The sequence below is a fragment of the Leiobunum rupestre genome, chromosome 3 (assembly GCF_980474605.1).
Source record: "Leiobunum rupestre chromosome 3, qqLeiRupe1.1.hap1, whole genome shotgun sequence".
Lineage (NCBI taxonomy): Eukaryota > Metazoa > Arthropoda > Arachnida > Opiliones > Sclerosomatidae > Leiobunum > Leiobunum rupestre.
The window spans coordinates 71,901,945-71,920,808 of record NC_143386.1 but is presented as its reverse complement, the minus strand read 5'-3'; the positions used below and the strand labels follow the sequence as shown (position 1 = coordinate 71,920,808).

Sequence of the window (18,864 nt, the reverse complement as noted above, 5' to 3'; positions counted from 1 at the left end):
AGGTCTTTCACATCGGTAATATCATAAGTAACATAAGAACTGTATGTATAACAATTATGAAAATTATCATTAAATTGGTTTTCAGTATCGTCAAATATTTTTAAAAATACGGGGGGTGGGAGGTCTTTCACATCGGTACTATCATAAGTAACATAAGAACTGTATGTATAACAATTATGAAAATTATCATTAAATTGGTTTTCAGTATCGTCAAATATTTTTAAAAATACGGGGGTCGGAGGTCTTTCACATCGGTAATATCATAAGTAACATAAGAACTGTATGTATAACAATTATGAAAATTATCATTAAATTGGTTTTCAGTATCGTCAAATATTTTTAAAAATACGGGGGGTCGGAGGTCTTTCACATCGGTAATATCATAAGTAACATAAGAACTGTATGTATAACAATTATGAAAATTATCATTAAATTGGTTTTCAGTATCGTCAAATATTTTTAAAAATACGGGGGGTCGGAGGTCTTTCACATCGGTAATATCATAAGTAACATAAGAACTGTATGTATAACAATTATGAAAATTATCATTAAATTGGTTTTCAGTATCGTCAAATATTTTTAAAAATACGGGGGGTCGGAGGTCTTTCACATCGGTAATATCATAAGTAACATAAGAACTGTATGTATAACAATTATGAAAATTATCATTAAATTGGTTTTCAGTATCGTCAAATATTTTTAAAAATACGGGGGGTGGGAGGTCTTTCACATCGGTACTATCATAAGTAACATAAGAACTGTATGTATAACAATTATGAAAATTATCATTAAATTGGTTTTCAGTATCGTCAAATATTTTTAAAAATACGGGGGGTCGGAGGTCTTTCACATCGGTAATATCATAAGTAACATAAGAACTGTATGTATAACAATTATGAAAATTATCATTAAATTGGTTTTCAGTATCGTCAAATATTTTTAAAAATACGGGGGGTCGGAGGTCTTTCACATCGGTAATATCATAAGTAACATAAGAACTGTATGTATAACAATTATGAAAATTATCATTAAATTGGTTTTCAGTATCGTCAAATATTTTTAAAAATACGGGGGGTCGGAGGTCTTTCACATCGGTAATATCATAAGGAACATAAGAACTGTATGTATAACAATTATGAAAATTATCATTAAATTGGTTTTCAGTATCGTCAAATATTTTTAAAAATACGGGGGGTCGGAGGTCTTTCACATCGGTAATATCATAAGTAACATAAGAACTGTATGTATAACAATTATGAAAATTATCATTAAATTGGTTTTCAGTATCGTCAAATATTTTTAAAAATACGGGGGGTGGGAGGTCTTTCACATCGGTAATATCATAAGTAACATAAGAACTGTATGTATAACAATTATGAAAATTATCATTAAATTGGTTTTCAGTATCGTCAAATATTTTTAAAAATACGGGGGGTGGTAGGTCTTTCACATCGGTAATATCATAAGTAACATAAGAATTGTATGTATAACAATTATGAAAATTATCATTAAATTGGTTTTCAGTATCGTCAAATATTTTTAAAAATACGGGGGGTCGGAGGTCTTTCACATCGGTAATATCATAAGTAACATAAGAACTGTATGTATAACAATTATGAAAATTATCATTAAATTGGTTTTCAGTATCGTCAAATATTTTTAAAAATACGGGGGGTCGGAGGTCTTTCACATCGGTAATATCATAAGTAACATAAGAACTGTATGTATAACAATTATGAAAATTATCATTAAATTGGTTTTCAGTATCGTCAAATATTTTTAAAAATACGGGGGGTCGGAGGTCTTTCACATCGGTAATATCATAAGTAACATAAGAACTGTATGTATAACAATTATGAAAATTATCATTAAATTGGTTTTCAGTATCGTCAAATATTTTTAAAAATACGGGGGGTGGGAGGTCTTTCACATCGGTAATATCATAAGTAACATAAAAACTGTATGTATAACAATTATGAAAATTATCATTAAATTGGTTTTCAGTATCGTCAAATATTTTTAAAAATACGGGGGGTCGGAGGTCTTTCACATCGGTAATATCATAAGTAACATAAGAACTGTATGTATAACAATTATGAAAATTATCATTAAATTGGTTTTCAGTATCGTCAAATATTTTTAAAAATACGGGGGGTCGGAGGTCTTTCACATCGGTAATATCATAAGTAACATAAGAACTGTATGTATAACAATTATGAAAATTATCATTAAATTGGTTTTCAGTATCGTCAAATATTTTTAAAAATACGGGGGGTGGTAGGTCTTTCACATCGGTAATATCATAAGTAACATAAGAATTGTATGTATAACAATTATGAAAATTATCATTAAATTGGTTTTCAGTATCGTCAAATATTTTTAAAAATACGGGGGGTCGGAGGTCTTTCACATCGGTAATATCATAAGTAACATAAGAACTGTATGTATAACAATTATGAAAATTATCATTAAATTGGTTTTCAGTATCGTCAAATATTTTTAAAAATACGGGGGGTCGGAGGTCTTTCACATCGGTAATATCATAAGTAACATAAGAACTGTATGTATAACAATTATGAAAATTATCATTAAATTGGTTTTCAGTATCGTCAAATATTTTTAAAAATACGGGGGGTCGGAGGTCTTTCACATCGGTAATATCATAAGTAACATAAGAACTGTATGTATAACAATTATGAAAATTATCATTAAATTGGTTTTCAGTATCGTCAAATATTTTTAAAAATACGGGGGGTGGGAGGTCTTTCACATCGGTAATATTATAAGTAACATAAGAACTGTATGTATAACAATTATGAAAATTATCATTAAATTGGTTTTCAGTATCGTCAAATATTTTTAAAAATACGGGGAGTCGGAGGTCTTTCACATCGGTAATATCATAAGTAACATAAGAACTGTATGTATAACAATTATGAAAATTATCATTAAATTGGTTTTCAGTATCGTCAAATATTTTTAAAAATACGGGGGGTCGGAGGTCTTTCACATCGGTAATATCATAAGTAACATAAGAACTGTATGTATAACAATTATGAAAATTATCATTAAATTGGTTTTCAGTATCGTCAAATATTTTTAAAAATACGGGGGGTCGGAGGTCTTTCACATCGGTAATATCATAAGTAACATAAGAACTGTATGTATAACAATTATGAAAATTATCATTAAATTGGTTTTCAGTATCGTCAAATATTTTTAAAAATACGGGGGGTGGGAGGTCTTTCACATCGGTAATATCATAAGTAACATAAGAACTGTATGTATAACAATTATGAAAATTATCATTAAATTGGTTTTCAGTATCGTCAAATATTTTTAAAAATACGGGGGGTCGGAGGTCTTTCACATCGGTAATATCATAAGTAACATAAGAACTGTATGTATAACAATTATGAAAATTATCATTAAATTGGTTTTCAGTATCGTCAAATATTTTTTAAAATACGGGGGGTTGGAGGTCTTTCACATCGGTAATATCATAAGTAACATAAGAACTGTATGTATAACAATTATGAAAATTATCATTAAATTATTTTTCAGTATCGTCAAATATTTTTAAAAATACGGGGGGTCGGAGGTCTTTCACATCGGTAATATCATAAGTAACATAAGAACTGTATGTATAACAATTATGAAAATTATCATTAAATTGGTTTTCAGTATCGTCAAATATTTTTAAAAATACGGGGGGTGGGAGGTCTTTCACATCGGTAATATCATAAGTAACATAAGAACTGTATGTATAACAATTATGAAAATTATCATGAAATTGGTTTTCAGTATCGTCAAATATTTTTACAAATACGGGGGGTGGGAGGTCTTTCACATCGGTACTATCATAAGTAACATAAGAACTGTATGTATAACAATTATGAAAATTATCATTAAATTGGTTTTCAGTATCGTCAAATATTTTTAAAAATACGGGGGGTCGGAGGTCTTTCACATCGGTAATATCATAAGTAACATAAGAACTGTATGTATAACAATTATGAAAATTATCATTAAATTGGTTTTCAGTATCGTCAAATATTTTTAAAAATACGGGGAGTCGGAGGTCTTTCACATCGGTAATATCATAAGTAACATAAGAACTGTATGTATAACAATTATGAAAATTATCATTAAATTGGTTTTCAGTATCGTCAAATATTTTTAAAAATACGGGGGGTCGGAGGTCTTTCACATCGGTAATACCATAAGTAACATAAGAACTGTATGTATAACAATTATGAAAATTATCATTAAATTGGTTTTCAGTATCGTCAAATATTTTTAAAAATACGGGGGGTCGGAGGTCTTTCACATCGGTAATATCATAAGTAACATAAGAACTGTATGTATAACAATTATGAAAATTATCATTAAATTGGTTTTCAGTATCGTCAAATATTTTTAAAAATACGGGGGGTCGGAGGTCTTTCACATCGGTAATATCATAAGTAACATAAGAACTGTATGTATAACAATTATGAAAATTATCATTAAATTGGTTTTCAGTATCGTCAAATATTTTTAAAAATACGGGGGGTGGGAGGTCTTTCACATCGGTAATATCATAAGTAACATAAGAACTATATGTATGACAATTATGGAAATTATCATGAAATTGGTTTTCAGTATCGTCAAATAGTTTTAAAAATACGGGGGGTCGGAGGTCAATCCTGATCACGATAAAAACCAAATTCAGCAGTTTGCAGGCTGGACAGGTCAAAACAACTGCAGATATACACTCTTTTTTTTGGTAATTTTGCTGGGCGCGTTCATGTTGAGTTTACCCCCCTTAACCCCCATTCTCCATATCCTGTAACCAAAGACTCCAGCCTAGACCCCCCACCGGTGGTTCCACCCTCTTAATAATATTGGGTTAAATGATTTTGGTTATTTCATTTTTAGCTACTTTTTTAGTCAAAAATAACCCAAATGTAGTTGAAAATCTTGAAACGCAAAATTTGGGTTAACCAAAATTAGGTTGTTCTCAAGATAATATAATAGCAACGCAAAATTGGGTCATACTATCGAATTTAAAGTTCCCACGCGCCAGAGGCGATATGAGCATCGAAAATATGTCCATCGAACTTGTAGTCTTTAGAAGACGGGAAATTAAAGATTTTGCGCCATTCTTGCATCGTTTCCACGAGTGCTTGAAAGGATTCTTATTTTTTGATTCTAAAGGTATAGAATATTTTTAAATTTATTTACTATTTATAATTAAAATTTTTTCCAATATTTTAAATTTATTTTTATGTTGTGTTGATATTTCAGCGGAAGAACGTAATGAGCTCCTATGTTTAAATTTATTGCCAATTGCCAAGGCCTTACGGTATTCTTTCAAGTGTGATCAAATTTATAAATGGATGTTTTTGTGGAAACAAAATTGAATGAGTGGTCAATTTATAGGCATCTTTATATCCCCATAGAAAAAAATCTTAACAGGACATGCAGGTACAAAGAATAAAATTGGAAGGCTTATAATTTCAAGACATACTTTTATACAACCAAATTAATTGTTAATTTATAACCCAAAATTGAGTAATATATTAACCATATTTTGGGAAACTTATAACTTTAACCCAAAATATCGTTATTAAAATAACCCATTTTTGGTGAAAACGAAAACCACCCAATATTTTGTTTGGTTAAATACTGACCCAACAATGGGTAAAGAAAACAACCCAATTAATTGTTATATTATAACCCAAAATTAAGTCACATATTAACGATATTTTGGGCTAATGTTCAATCCATATTTGGGTAACTTTTAAATTTAACCCAAAAAAGCGTTATGAAAATAACCCTTTTTGGGTGAAAACGAAAACAACCCAATATTTTGTTCAGTTAAATACTGACCCAACAACGGGTAAAAATACAACCCAATTTGGGTCAAAACAACCCAATATTTTTAAGAGTGCAGGTAATGGCCGACTAGCATGCGGCCAAAAAGAAGGGGCAAAAAGACCGCGAAAAAGAGTGTATAGGTGGGGTAGATCATGTTTACGCGGGTTTACCTGCAAACTTGCCATATTTCAATAATACCGTAACATATATTTTTACGTCGTGAGAGAGAAGTTCTCGGTTTGCGTTTTAATTAACTCCAGTGTTGGGTAGTATTTTAAATACGGTTTTAAATACTTTTTTCAAAGTAGAGCCGGAAATGTCCAAATCTCTAGGAGAAAGCGGTTTATATTTTAACCTTACACAGATATATTAGAAGTTATATTCCCCTTAACATTAAGATTTTTGAGAGTTGTAAAATGTGAAATAAACTGAAAAATGAATTATTCCTCGGACAGAGTTTCTCCGTAAATCAGTTCCTTCCTTTTTGACACGTTGGCGACATCTCCCGTTGTGAGAGGAATAGCGGAGGGCTCGAATCCCTTCGACGAAAGAAATTGGTAACAATAGATAAGGAAACAAGTCGTAACGACATACGCATCACAAGTAAAAGGAATGATTTTACCTCTCCGAGGAGACAAAGTCCCCTAGGAGGGGTTATACAATCACCGTGTCTGTCTGTGGGTCTGTCTGTCTGTCAGTCAGGCCTGCGAACGCGTTCGCATTTTCGGGGCAAAGGTTAATCATTGCGTACGCAGTTTCTCGAAGGGTTGTCAAAACCACCGTGTGACGGTTAGCGTTAACGGATTGATTTGCGGTTAGGGTAGGTTTGGTTGGTCTTTTTACCTCTCCGAGGGGACTTTGTACCCTGGAGGGGAATTACAATCACCGTGTCTGTCTGTGGGTCTGTCTGTGAGTCGCATTTTCCGTGCAAAGGTTAATCATTGCGTACGCAGTTTCTCGAAGGGTGACGGTGAGCGTTAACGATTGCATTTGCGGTTTGGTTTGGATGGTGTTTTTTCGCTCACCGTCGTGACGGTTTGGTGTATTACGTTTTTGTAATGTTTATGCGTAGGTTGTGAATGTTGAGTTCGTGTTATGACGGTTGTGAGTGTCGAGTTTGTTGTGATTGGGTTTTGATGGTTGTGCATGTTGAGTTCGTGTTATGTCGTTTGTGGGTGTAGAGATTGTGGTGTGTCTGCGTCTCCAGCTTCTACTTAATGACTCAGGGACGGATCGAATGCTGAGTGTTATGCAGCCTCTCAACGTCCAATGGCAGGGTTTCCACCAATTGTTCACGGTATTCGTCTTAGTATCAATTTGCGATTTGTTGGCGCCGGCCGGGAATCGAACCTGGGTCTGCCTCGTGTAAGAGATTTACTATAACCACTCAGCCACCAACGCTTGTTAAGTAACGGTGTTTTTCTAAAAAACAGCTTTGGCGAATGTCATTTACAAAGTTATAACGTTAGGTATTATAATTTATTCTACATCATTTTAAATATTTATATATTATATTAATTTTATATTTAATTAAATATTTATAAATTATATTAATCTTATATTTAATTAAATATTTATAAATTTTATCAATCTTATATTTAATTAAATATTAATAAATTATATTAATCTTATATTTACTTAAATATTTATAAATTATATTAATCTTATATTTAATTAAATATTTATAAATTATAATAATATTATATTTAATTAAATATCTGAGTATTTTAATTTATTTGATCGTGTTCAGGAATGTGACAATGCAGATAGTTTACCGCCGAGCCATTGACTTCCTTTAGGAAAATAAAAAGTAAAGAAACCATTATGATAAGGCGGGTTTTTTACCTTTTAATAACGCTTAGAAAAAGGATAATTATTCAAAACTCCCGCGGAAACTATGTAAAAGTAATAATATAGCGCCACCGTATGGAGAACTATCAATCAAACCGGGTAAAAAATATAATCTCTTCAATTTTTCGAACTTTAGTCAAATCTCGAGAAGTCAAAAAAAACACGAAATAAAGGTATTTAAGGCCGTTGCCGTCAATTTAGAAGATTTAGTCTTTCTTAGTTCTTGGCTGTCAGACGAAATACTACAGGACGGGGTCCTGGTGTCGGTCAAAAGTTATGACGTAACTTTGCGGTTTTAATTAGTATGTTCAGTCTTCGGTCAAGAAAAGAGTTAAATTGTGTTTCGCGTTTGGAACGTGAGTGAATGTACTTAAGTGTATGAACAGTGCGTGCTTAAGACTGAAAGTGTTAAAGTAATTGTGAACTAACTCCAGTGGTTTAGTCCTAAAATAAAAAGAACCGGGGCGCTATCTGGGTACGGCCAACTTCGATTTCGCGCGTAACCGAATTTGGCTATACCGGCTGCTATAAATGTAGGTCCAACTTCGATCGAAGTTGGCCGTACCTAGGTAACGATTTGAAGTTGTTATGGCATTTTTCTGCGGCCAAAATTTATCATAAATTCACAAGGCGCGCCCTGGCAAGTGGAAAAAAAGAGCAGGGCGTGCCCTGGCAAAATGGATAAACCAAGGCGGGGTGGGGCCCTGCCTTTGAAAAAAGCACCGGGGCGACGCCCTGGCCCGACTACACCACTGACTAACTCAAGTCAGCTGTAAGATAAAATTGATTGTTATTTTTTTTTAATTGGAATAACCTAATTATACCCTTGAAATTGTCAACTCAACCTGTTAGGCTAATTAAGTAGATTGGAAGTAATTAGTAGCGAAAAGCTCTCAGCTGTTAATTAAGACGGAGTTTGTAGTTAGGTAGTTTGAATTTAGTTAAAATTACTCAGTATAATTTATAATATTTACTTAAGTGTTTTGGTTTATGTTTCAATCAAGATGAACTAAGACAAATCTAGTCTTAGACACTTAAGTACCAGTTCTGTACAATTACGTAGACAGAATATATATTGTTGGGTTATTGATGAAAGTTAAATCTAGAACGTTCCATAGACTGTTCTGAATAAAAATAAACATTTATAATTTTGCATAATTCTGGTTGAAATTTTATTTTCTAATCACTCGCCCACAACATTACAGTTCGGGAAATTATTCTCGTAAATTTATCGCGCGGCCTTAGGGAATATTCTTTTAACAAAATTTCGATAATCTCTCGTTTAATTAAAATCGGCCTAATTCCGTTAAAATTATAAACCAAAAAGCGAACGGTCGTTATAATACCCTCTGTAGATATTTCTTCCATTAAAATTTGCGTCGTATTATATTCAACTGATAAACTTGTACTGTAAAAAGGGTTTAGTTCAATTGTGCCTGCTATAGTACGTCTAACTCACTGTTGTAACTACTTAACTTATGATATTCTGAATAAATTAAAATTGGTCGTTTCGTCTCAATTATTTTAATTATAATTAAAATTTTATACCGGGCGGGATAGAACTGGGATAACATTTTAAACAAATAACTCTAAATTGCGGAGATTTATCCTTAAGGGTTATCTCGAGAAATTAATACCACTATTGACAATTCTTCCGAGGAGAGGTATATTTTGGCTTGCCAACTTGTTATTTGCGGAACTGCGCTATTAATTATTTGGAAACTAACTTTTGACGATACTGAAAACCAGTTTAATGATAATTTTCATAATTATCATAGTTATAGTTATTATGTAACTTATGATATTACCGATGTGAAAGACCTCCCACCCCCCTATGTACAACTCTCTTAACTATTAACGATAATAAATTATTATTATTATTTTATTTTCCATAATTGTCATACATATAGTTATGTTACTTATGATATTACCGATGTGAAAGACCTCCGACCCCCCGTATTTTTAAAAATATTTGACGATACTGAAAATCGGTTTAGTGAGTAGAGAAAGAACGTGTCGCTCGAAAAAACTATCTCCACGTAGGAAACAACCCGCTACGAAGTACGCGTCATGCCACGAAGTACACAACTACAGTTTCCGTAATTTTGGCCGAAATGGCGTTCCATAGTTACGCGCGTGGCTAGAGAAATAAACAAACACAGAACCGTCCCTTGGGTAGGGCAAGAGGGGCAGGGGCCAGGGCGCCAAAATGTTAGGGGCGCAAAATCGATGATTTTCATTTACATTAGATATTGAAAATTTAAAAATTTCTACTTAAGGTTCTGGGGGCGCCGTTTTGGTTTTTGGCCCAGGGTGCCATTTGGACTAGGTATGGCTCTGAACAAACAACAAGCTATCTTGTGACTAGATTTAAGGCTTGTATATAGTTCTCTTCGCTACATTTTGACTATTATGAAATAATCGTCAGTAGCAGAGATGTAGACATGTAGTGTATTATTTCAAAGAAAAGGGTGACTCACTTTCTTTTTTTATTTTGTGCCTGCCCTATATGGGGGGCGGGGTAAGAAATACTGTGTTTACTCAATAGTGGTACAATTAGATGGTCAGCTCGTAGTGCCCGTAAAGGCGGGAGAGAACCGTTCGACATTGTAGAGAGGTCTACGGGTAACCTCTCTGAAATAACTAGCTAATGTTTAATGTTTATAATAGTTATTTTTATCTCCTGATATAATAATGCATAAATATTTTCACACAAAGTAAGCGTTATTTACATTTTTGAAAGCATTTCAATTTTTAATGGGCCTTGGCTGTATTACTCGGCGATTTCCAAAGACTAAGAGGAATTCGCCGACAGTTATTAGTCTTTAGTCACATAATAATTTACACAGTCAATGGCGAAACAGACTATTATTTAAAAAATGCATTAGGTAAATAGGTAGTGTTATGTTTATTATGTTACTTATGGTTGAAGTAAATATATTAAAAATTGGTGGGCAAGAGGGGGCCCCAAATTGTAGGGCCTACGTGGGAAAAAATCCTGGCGGCGCCACTGTATGTAAGCCTCGTGATAAGCTTAATTGCTGAACGGTCAAAACGAAATATGACAAATGTTCCAAAATGTAAGTATATGATACCTATAATTATATGTTACTACTTTATTTTCAATCTTTTTTGGTGACTTTAAATTCAGTGAGCACCAGAGAAACCATACCGACACTCTAAAGGGAAATGCTTGGGAAAAGATATCATATTTATAAAGCAGTCACAAATAGACAATGTTATAAATAAAAGCATAAGCAACATAATAAACATGAGTATGACATTTCCTATTCACCCGATGCATTTTTTTAAATGATAGTCTGTTTCGCCAATGACCACGTAAACCATTACGTACCTACGGAGTGACAACTCTCCGCGAACTGCTCCTAGTATTTGGAGGATAAGGCCTATTGAAAATTGATTTCTTTCAAAAGTGTAAAAAACGCCAATTTTTGTAAAATAATGATGAATTATTAAATCGGAAGATAAAAATAACTATTATAAACACTAGCTACATTTCAGAAGTTAGTTATTTTCAAATTTCAAACCTAAACGCGTGCACACTCATATTTCTCGCCATCAAACTAATCAACTATTGCCAACGGAAAGAGTAGGAAGGGACGAGTTTTCGGTTCGGAAACTTAATATTTCGCAATCACTCCATGACAGACTATCATTAACCGAGTTCGTTCTGTGCCATACTTATGTTATTATGTTACTTATGATAAAAATCTTAAAAAACGTTGAAAATCTTTTACGCATTATTAATTTTTTACAACGTTCTTCAACAGAAATTATTATACCTTTCTGTTATTAAAGATAGATTCAGAGCCGTGCCGTCTTTGGGATTTTGTACGCCCCGGCCACAATTTAGTTTCTAGCCTTCTTACGCATTTGCCTTAAGTTTACTTTCTCCCAAGGTTTTTAAAAAGACTTTCTCCTAGCGTGCGCAATAATGTAAGCCCTAAAGTTAAGTGACGCGCGCTATTGTAGACTAATCGTTAAGGCTGGTTTTCACTAGGGCCCGACGCAAAAAAATTCTGTTATTTTCTAAGCCTTGGTTTCCACAAGCTCGCGTTATAATCTATTTGTCTTTACCGCAGTGAAAACGTTTGTACGTCCCAAAGTTGAGTGACGCGCCATTTCCCAAGCTAGTGGAAAAGTCTGGTTGTCAACAGTCACAAGCGTTGGCGAAAATAAAATTTCGTAAAGCTTGATTTCCACTAGCGCACGTCATACTGCATTTTTCAATAGGTGCTTTAAAACATTTGTACTTCCCAAAAATGACTGAAGCGCCATGTCATCATTAATAGAGTATAAATGTTTAATAAATCCAGAAATTATTAGAATGATTCACCACTAGTGTTTTATCTATACGAAGGGGAGGCTTAAAGGCAATACTATACGACGCGTACGGATTAAGGAAAAAAATTAGACGAGGATTTCGTTTGGACGACATAACTCAGCATGACCTCAGTGACCTATGGCGTTAGTTTAGGCTTCCCGTTATTGTGATCTGTACCATCCTAATAGTTCGACTTAAACAATCACCATAAGTTATTGACGTTCTTAAAACTGGAGAAATTGTAAGATTTTGTTGTTCAGATTGCCCCAAGATACAACGAGAGCCACCGTTTGAGTCCTTTACTTTGAGTTTCGATAATTAGGAACAGCTTCTGCAGATTCCATAAGAGTCTCCATCTGTGTATTAACAAAGTAGTGTCGTAACTGATCGCAGCTCCACCACGTTCGTCCGAAATTAACTATAATCTTCGCTTGAGCGTACGATTTTGGAAGAAGGTTGTAAGTTCATCTACGGTGTTATTGTAGCATCCTTAAAGGCCTAGGTTTACTTCACCCTTTTAATTTACTTTCCTTCCAACCAAATACCCTGGTGACAGGCAGAAGAAAACCTGGGTCTTTGGGTTAAATAACTATAACAGGAAACCAGACCAAATATGAATTTTAGAGGGAACATTTAAGAGGCGACATCTTTCTTTACTGACGATAACGGCCTTAACCGCCAGTGCATGTATAGGGTTGGGTCAAATTACACCATATTTAATACTTGAATTACGTTAAAGCTATTGAGTTTATACGCGTCGGGTCGATTCCGAAAGTTGGGATATAGGGCGATATCGCGACCCGTATAATAAAGTTCTTTCAACAAGCTTCCCATCTCCTGATCTCCGGGGCTGAGAGCCATTGCCTAAAATTTACGACCCTGTCCCGCGCGTCTATTAAAGCTGAAAAATACCATTCCGCGGGCTTAAAGGAAGCGGCCCGATATTTCAGGGCAATATAGGGTCCTCCCGATTTCAAAGGAAAATATTAATATCGAAAAAGCCGAGCATCTCGACGACATCGCGAATGGCTAAAAATAAACCTCGTGAATGCCATACAAGGACTGCCTAAAGAGCCGTCTGCGCGCAAAAACATTGTATATCCCTCCGAATTGATATGGAAGTTATTTGTTTGAGTTAATCTCTTCTTAAACCTTTGTGCACCGATTTCAGGATTACGGAAATGCGTACAACCTTTGTTATCGGTTATCAGTTACGTTTACAGCCTTTTACAACCATTCAATCATCAATGTACTATATTTGAAAATAGGGTAATATTATAACTTACTAGCATTTAAGATTACACCTTCAGTTTATACAAAACATATATTTTCAAATGGATAGAACTCTCATAATTTCCGATAGAACTCTAATAATTTCAGAAAGAACTCTAATAATTTCCGATAGAACTCTGATAATTTCAGATGGAACTCTAATAATTTCAGATAGAATTCTAGCAACTTTCTATAGTAATCTCTAAATTCCTCCAAAATGCAACCAATATCTTCTAGAAGTATAGTGTTATTTTTTTTATAAATTTAATCATTTCGTCTTATAGTATAAACCTTTAATAGCGATTTGGTCTAGAATTCTAGTAACTAACTTAAGTGTTCTAAAAATTCCTCTAAAATTCAAGTAGTATCTTCTAGTACTATATAGTACTTTGCCCATTTAGTTCAGATTTATTATAGAAATTTCTTCTAGTACTCTATAGTTGGCCAACCCATCTCTATCTCTTCATTTTAATACGATGCCTTCCACGTGCGGTGATGTTTGTCGAGCTTCTCTATAACTCCAAATAAAATTACGGGTTCCTTTGAAACTTTTTTCCCAATGGTTATAATTTATTTATATATTTTTTACTAACTTAGATAGCGAGTTTCGTTTAAATTCTTCTGATAAAAAACTCTGACGTTAGCATTTTAGTTGAAAAACCAGATTTGCACTTTGTATATTTTGCCTTTTAAGCAACGGGAAAAAATGTTCCCTTGAGAAAGCCATCTACGCAGGCAGAGTCCCGAGCGTACATATAGACGAGAATCCAAACCCGCTTTGCAGGTATAAAATTGCAATGAAGTCTCGCGCAAGCCAACAGCCCGCTGAAACTAGAATCAACGCGAAAGACGGATCGATAGGGCACTTCCATGGTAACGGCAGCCAGCCCAGAGCCGCTTTCTTCCGTTCGAGAGCGGGCTCTGGTGTCACAATAACAGGCGAGCGTCATTCGGGAAGACGAGCTCTAGTTTCGAAGCCTGGGTTCTTGCACCCTGAATAATTCCTATTTCAGTCCCTTTCATTTTGATGGTTGAAGCTCGGAACATCCTGAAAACTAGGAAGTCTACCGATCACCCCGCCGTAAAATGGTACGTTATCATTTTTATCTTCGCGTTCTATGGTTTGTTTTTTATCAATTCCAGTACGACGCGATGGTATGGCTAAGGCTTAACTTCGTTATTGATGTTTACTGGTACATATTTTGCGTAATCCCATTTTAAGAACGCCAATATTCCGCGGCGTACATTCACATCAAGAAAAATTTGAACAAAATATTGATTGAATGTAAAATTCCGCAATGGTTCCGCAACGTAAGTGTAGCCACAAAAACCAGTCTTAGATGCGCCGAATAATTGATCAATTATGATTGTCCAGATATAGGATCAGGTTCGGTTACTGCCAGAAAGTTTGGGAGTCGTGTCGTTTTGCCAATACTTTGGTCTGCGTACTAACAGCAATTTCATTCAAGAAGTCCGTCAGAATTAATTAAGGAAAAGCTTTGTGTTATAAGACCAGATCTAATTTACATAATTATGAAAGATTAATAAGACGGTTACGTTAATGAGAGTTAACGTGTTCGTGTTCGTTGTAAAATAATGCCGCGGATTTGCAAACAAACCCCACCATGGCACGCTGTTTGAGGCCCATTCATCATTAGAGAGATTAAGAGCCATACTGGGAAACTCGAAAAAAACATTTTCTCGACAGAAATAAATTCAATAATATCATTTTGACAAAATTCGGGTAATTGTAAGAAAACAAATTACAATAAAAATTGAGAGATTCTTCACGTGCTATCTCTTTAATTTTACGTAGTAGAGAAGGTAAACACCCCAAGATAAAACTTTCAAGTCCAAACTCCACAGGTTTTAAGGGGGACATTTGTCATGTTAACTGGTAACTTTCTACTTAGGTTTAGTGGGTTTTGATTAAAATTTTTATTCATTTTGTCTTAAAATTTTGAAATATTATCAATTTCTCTATATGACATCCCAGAACTTAACTATTGGTATACTAAGTATTTAACAAAATACTTTATAATTTGAAGTATACCATATATAGGGTTATAATTGGTTTCGTTTTGGGGCTGGAAAATCAACCTGATATCTATAGAAACAACTAGTGAAAGAATTAAAAACCACTTTAAGTGCGCAATACAATTGAAAATACAACTAGTTAAACATATAAAAAACTTTTATTGCGCAATACTATCAATTGTATTGCTTAATTAAAGTTGGTTTAAATCTTTAACTAGTTGTTGCTAAAGGATTTACGCAAGTAGGTAAAATTTATCCAGCCTGAAAAAATTAGCGAAGATTCCTTATAAACTCATACGAAATCAGAGATGCAAACGCGAAGAAGCTGACGTTGGGGTGAACGAAGTAGGTCCCTACATCCATTTGTCGATTATCTTCGAATCAGCTAGGTAGAAAAAGCCGCGCGACCCAGCGATCGTAAACACTAGTTTCACGTCCTCAATTCTATTATTGTACGTGCTCTCATTATATTGTCTTGGAGGGCCAACAAAGACTGGTATTGTATTGTCGATGGACGTACAATCGATTTCGCGAACACGAACGAAAGGCGGTTGGCAGACACTATAGAATACAAACGAATCTTAATTTTTTCTTGAAAATAACGGCTATTCCGTATTAATGATTTTTCTACGTCACTAGCTGCGGCTAATATAAAGATAGAAAGATAGAAAGATAGAAAGATAGAAAGATAGAAAGAGACAAATCTGAATTCACGAAGAACTTTCCACAAAACATTTTAATGTTTTATTTTAAGAATTTAATTAAATAATGCGAGTCTAATAAAATAAAGGAGGCTTCTTACATATATATGTAGTAATAAGTAAAACCACTTTATTTACTTAATAATTTTTAGTAAAAATTTTATTACGTAAATAAAATAGTTTTAATTTATTTTTAATGAGATGTTTATGTCAGTGTCATCGAACTGTGAAATACTAAAGCGCGAACAAATTTATGTAGTTCTCGTGAAAAATCTCGCGAATTCCTCGGCACTATAACGAAGGAGGCGGCGACCAAAATAATCGTATCGATCTTCGTGTCATTGGCTCTCTCCAACAGCCCATACTTAGGAAAGCCTGGACTAATCGCCCCAGGGAGGCCCTTTGTGGATCAAATCTTATTAAAATAAATTGCAGAAAAGAAAGAAGGAATGACGGACAAAGTAGTTACAAAACTTACAATAGACGGAACCTTAATCTATCCGGTACCTCTGTTTAACATTTCCCCCTTTAACCACGCGTAAAATTAAAATGTCACTTCTGAGACTACAATTTTAAATCTCTACTAACTATTCAAAATTAACATTTATAACATGAATGGATCGAGTCATTCATAAATTGTATGTCCGAGGCCTATTACTCATGGCCTCGGTAGTACGATGGTAGTGGCGTTGGGACGGTAACCCAAAGGTTGTAGGTTCGATTTCTGCTCGAGGTGATATGATTTTCCTCAGTCACTTAGGTGTGGAAACTTGCACTGAGGAATGCCTTGGTAAAAAGACACTTCTTAAATTATATATATATATATATATATATATATATATATATATATATATATTTATTTTTATTATTATTATTATTAAAAATATATATATATATATATTTAATAATAATAATAATCAGCTAGGCTAATACCCAAGGAAGGCACGACCTTAGGTTAGGTACAAGAAAAAGCTGGTTTTCCTTATAAAACTTTATTTGTAAATAAAGATCTTGATTAAACGAAGCTTCATGCTTCTTTTTTCAATATATATCTCAATTCGTACCAAAGATGTGGGATTGTTTCTAACAAACTTGATCCTAAAATATACGTCTTTTAATTCAGTTAATAAAGGGATTAAAGTGCATTCTTTTACAATATTGACACTGAGTTTCCTACGCGTTCACTCGAAAAAACTTAATTAAAATAAATTTCAACGACTAATTGCTTAAGCGATAATTATAATATTTTGTGAACAGCATAATCAGAAGTATGTAATATCTTTCTTACGAGAAACGTGTTCATCAACCTCTCCTGCAAATTTTATTCGCTTGAATTACATTGATTTTTTAAGAAAAAACAGATGTGAAGACCGTCATGTATATTGATTTTCTAAAACTGTTACATCACTACGCAGTGTAATTTTAGATTTTACACCTTTTAAAGATTGAGAATTCATTATAATGCGTGAAGTGGCGAAAACGGGTTGATTCTCAAAGTCTTTATATGACACTCACTTCGATTTTAATTTGGCAATATACTAACAATCTGAGCCTTGATATTTCAAGTTGAGATCTGGTTACGCTCTCCGATGAACACGTCGAGGTCCATTTCTTATTCAGCTAAAAATGATCTAAGAGCGATCAAAGGAAATTGCCATGTGATAGTTTTATTGCGTATGGTAGAAAACCTAATTTAACATTTCTGCGATCAGATTTAACAGAAGCTTGGGTTAGCTTTAATTTAAAAATAATCAGCTAGGCTAATACCCAAGGCACCACCCTAGGCCTAAGTCATCGAGCGACTTTTAAAGCCTTTAATTCAGGTGGCCGGGTTACAATGCGTAGGAGGGTGGTGGCAAGCCCTGCAAGCCACGCAAGCCAACAGCTCCCTACACTAACTATTACCATTAACCTCAGCACGTTTTTATGGAAGGGGAAACCGAAGATCTCGGGTAGTCATGTCAAAAACTAACTGAAGCACGTGTCAGTAGACGAATTTTCTATTTGAATGAATATAACTTAGTAAAATGAAGATTTAGAAAAATGTAATACCATTATACACGTAGAATTTACCAAAAAAATAGGGGAAGTTAAAAACCGGCTTTATTTTTTCTTTATTAGACCTCGGAGCAATATTTGCTTTGCGTAAGCACTCAGCCAGAAGAAATTATATAGAATCAACTTAATCAGGAAGGAGCAGCTGTGTTCGATAGTGATTAGTAGCGATAAGCTAGATAGGCTTTTCACTTGAAACTGTAGCTTTGCCCTCTGATCTTTACGCGCCAGATTTAGGCGAACACTTCAGTCCCTTTAATTAGAAAGAGGTGCCATCTTGAGTCTTGATTATTTTTTCGCCCAATGGACGTGGACTTTTAAAATCTCGAATGTCTGGCTTCGGAGAATTACGCTCCACTGACTCCGAGAAGGATTAAGTCCGCTAAGTAAAAAGAACGCATTCAGGCGCTAAATTTCGCGTGATACGAATGGTTTTATCCTGATTATTTAGTTGTTTAGCTCGCATTATGAGTTAATTAAAGCTTAGACAAAAAGTTTTCAGAATTAAGAGAAGTTTGATACCATCTACGGGCTAGGGAGTCTTTGCATTTCTGAAGCTCTTCCTAAAGTTTGCGAAAAGTCCTTCCTGTTGTCATCCGCTTAACATAAAAATCACACATTAAACTTAAAATATCAATTTTTAAATAGGGATGTATCAGGTATTAAAGAGAGCTAATTATTATCCTGTTAAAAAATATTAAGTAAAACGTTCTCAGTATTTTCAAAAAATGTTGTTTCATA

The 18,864-nt window shown here is 34.1% G+C and overlaps 1 protein-coding gene across 2 annotated transcripts in view; it reads left to right on the top strand.

The window, feature by feature from the left end:
• The first annotated feature begins 14,233 nt into the window (after positions 1 to 14,233).
• The window catches only part of LOC149954549 (uncharacterized), a 34,102-nt gene continuing 29,471 nt past the window's right edge, over positions 14,234 to 18,864 (top strand). The window contains exon 1 of one of the 2 annotated variants that reach the window (XM_090169130.1): positions 14,234 to 14,419. In XM_090169130.1, the coding sequence (XP_090025256.1) occupies positions 14,417 to 14,419 (3 nt within the window). In that variant the 5' untranslated portion in view covers positions 14,234 to 14,416. The remainder of the gene's footprint in view (positions 14,420 to 18,864) is intronic. The other variant, XM_090169131.1, reaches the window with a different exon arrangement.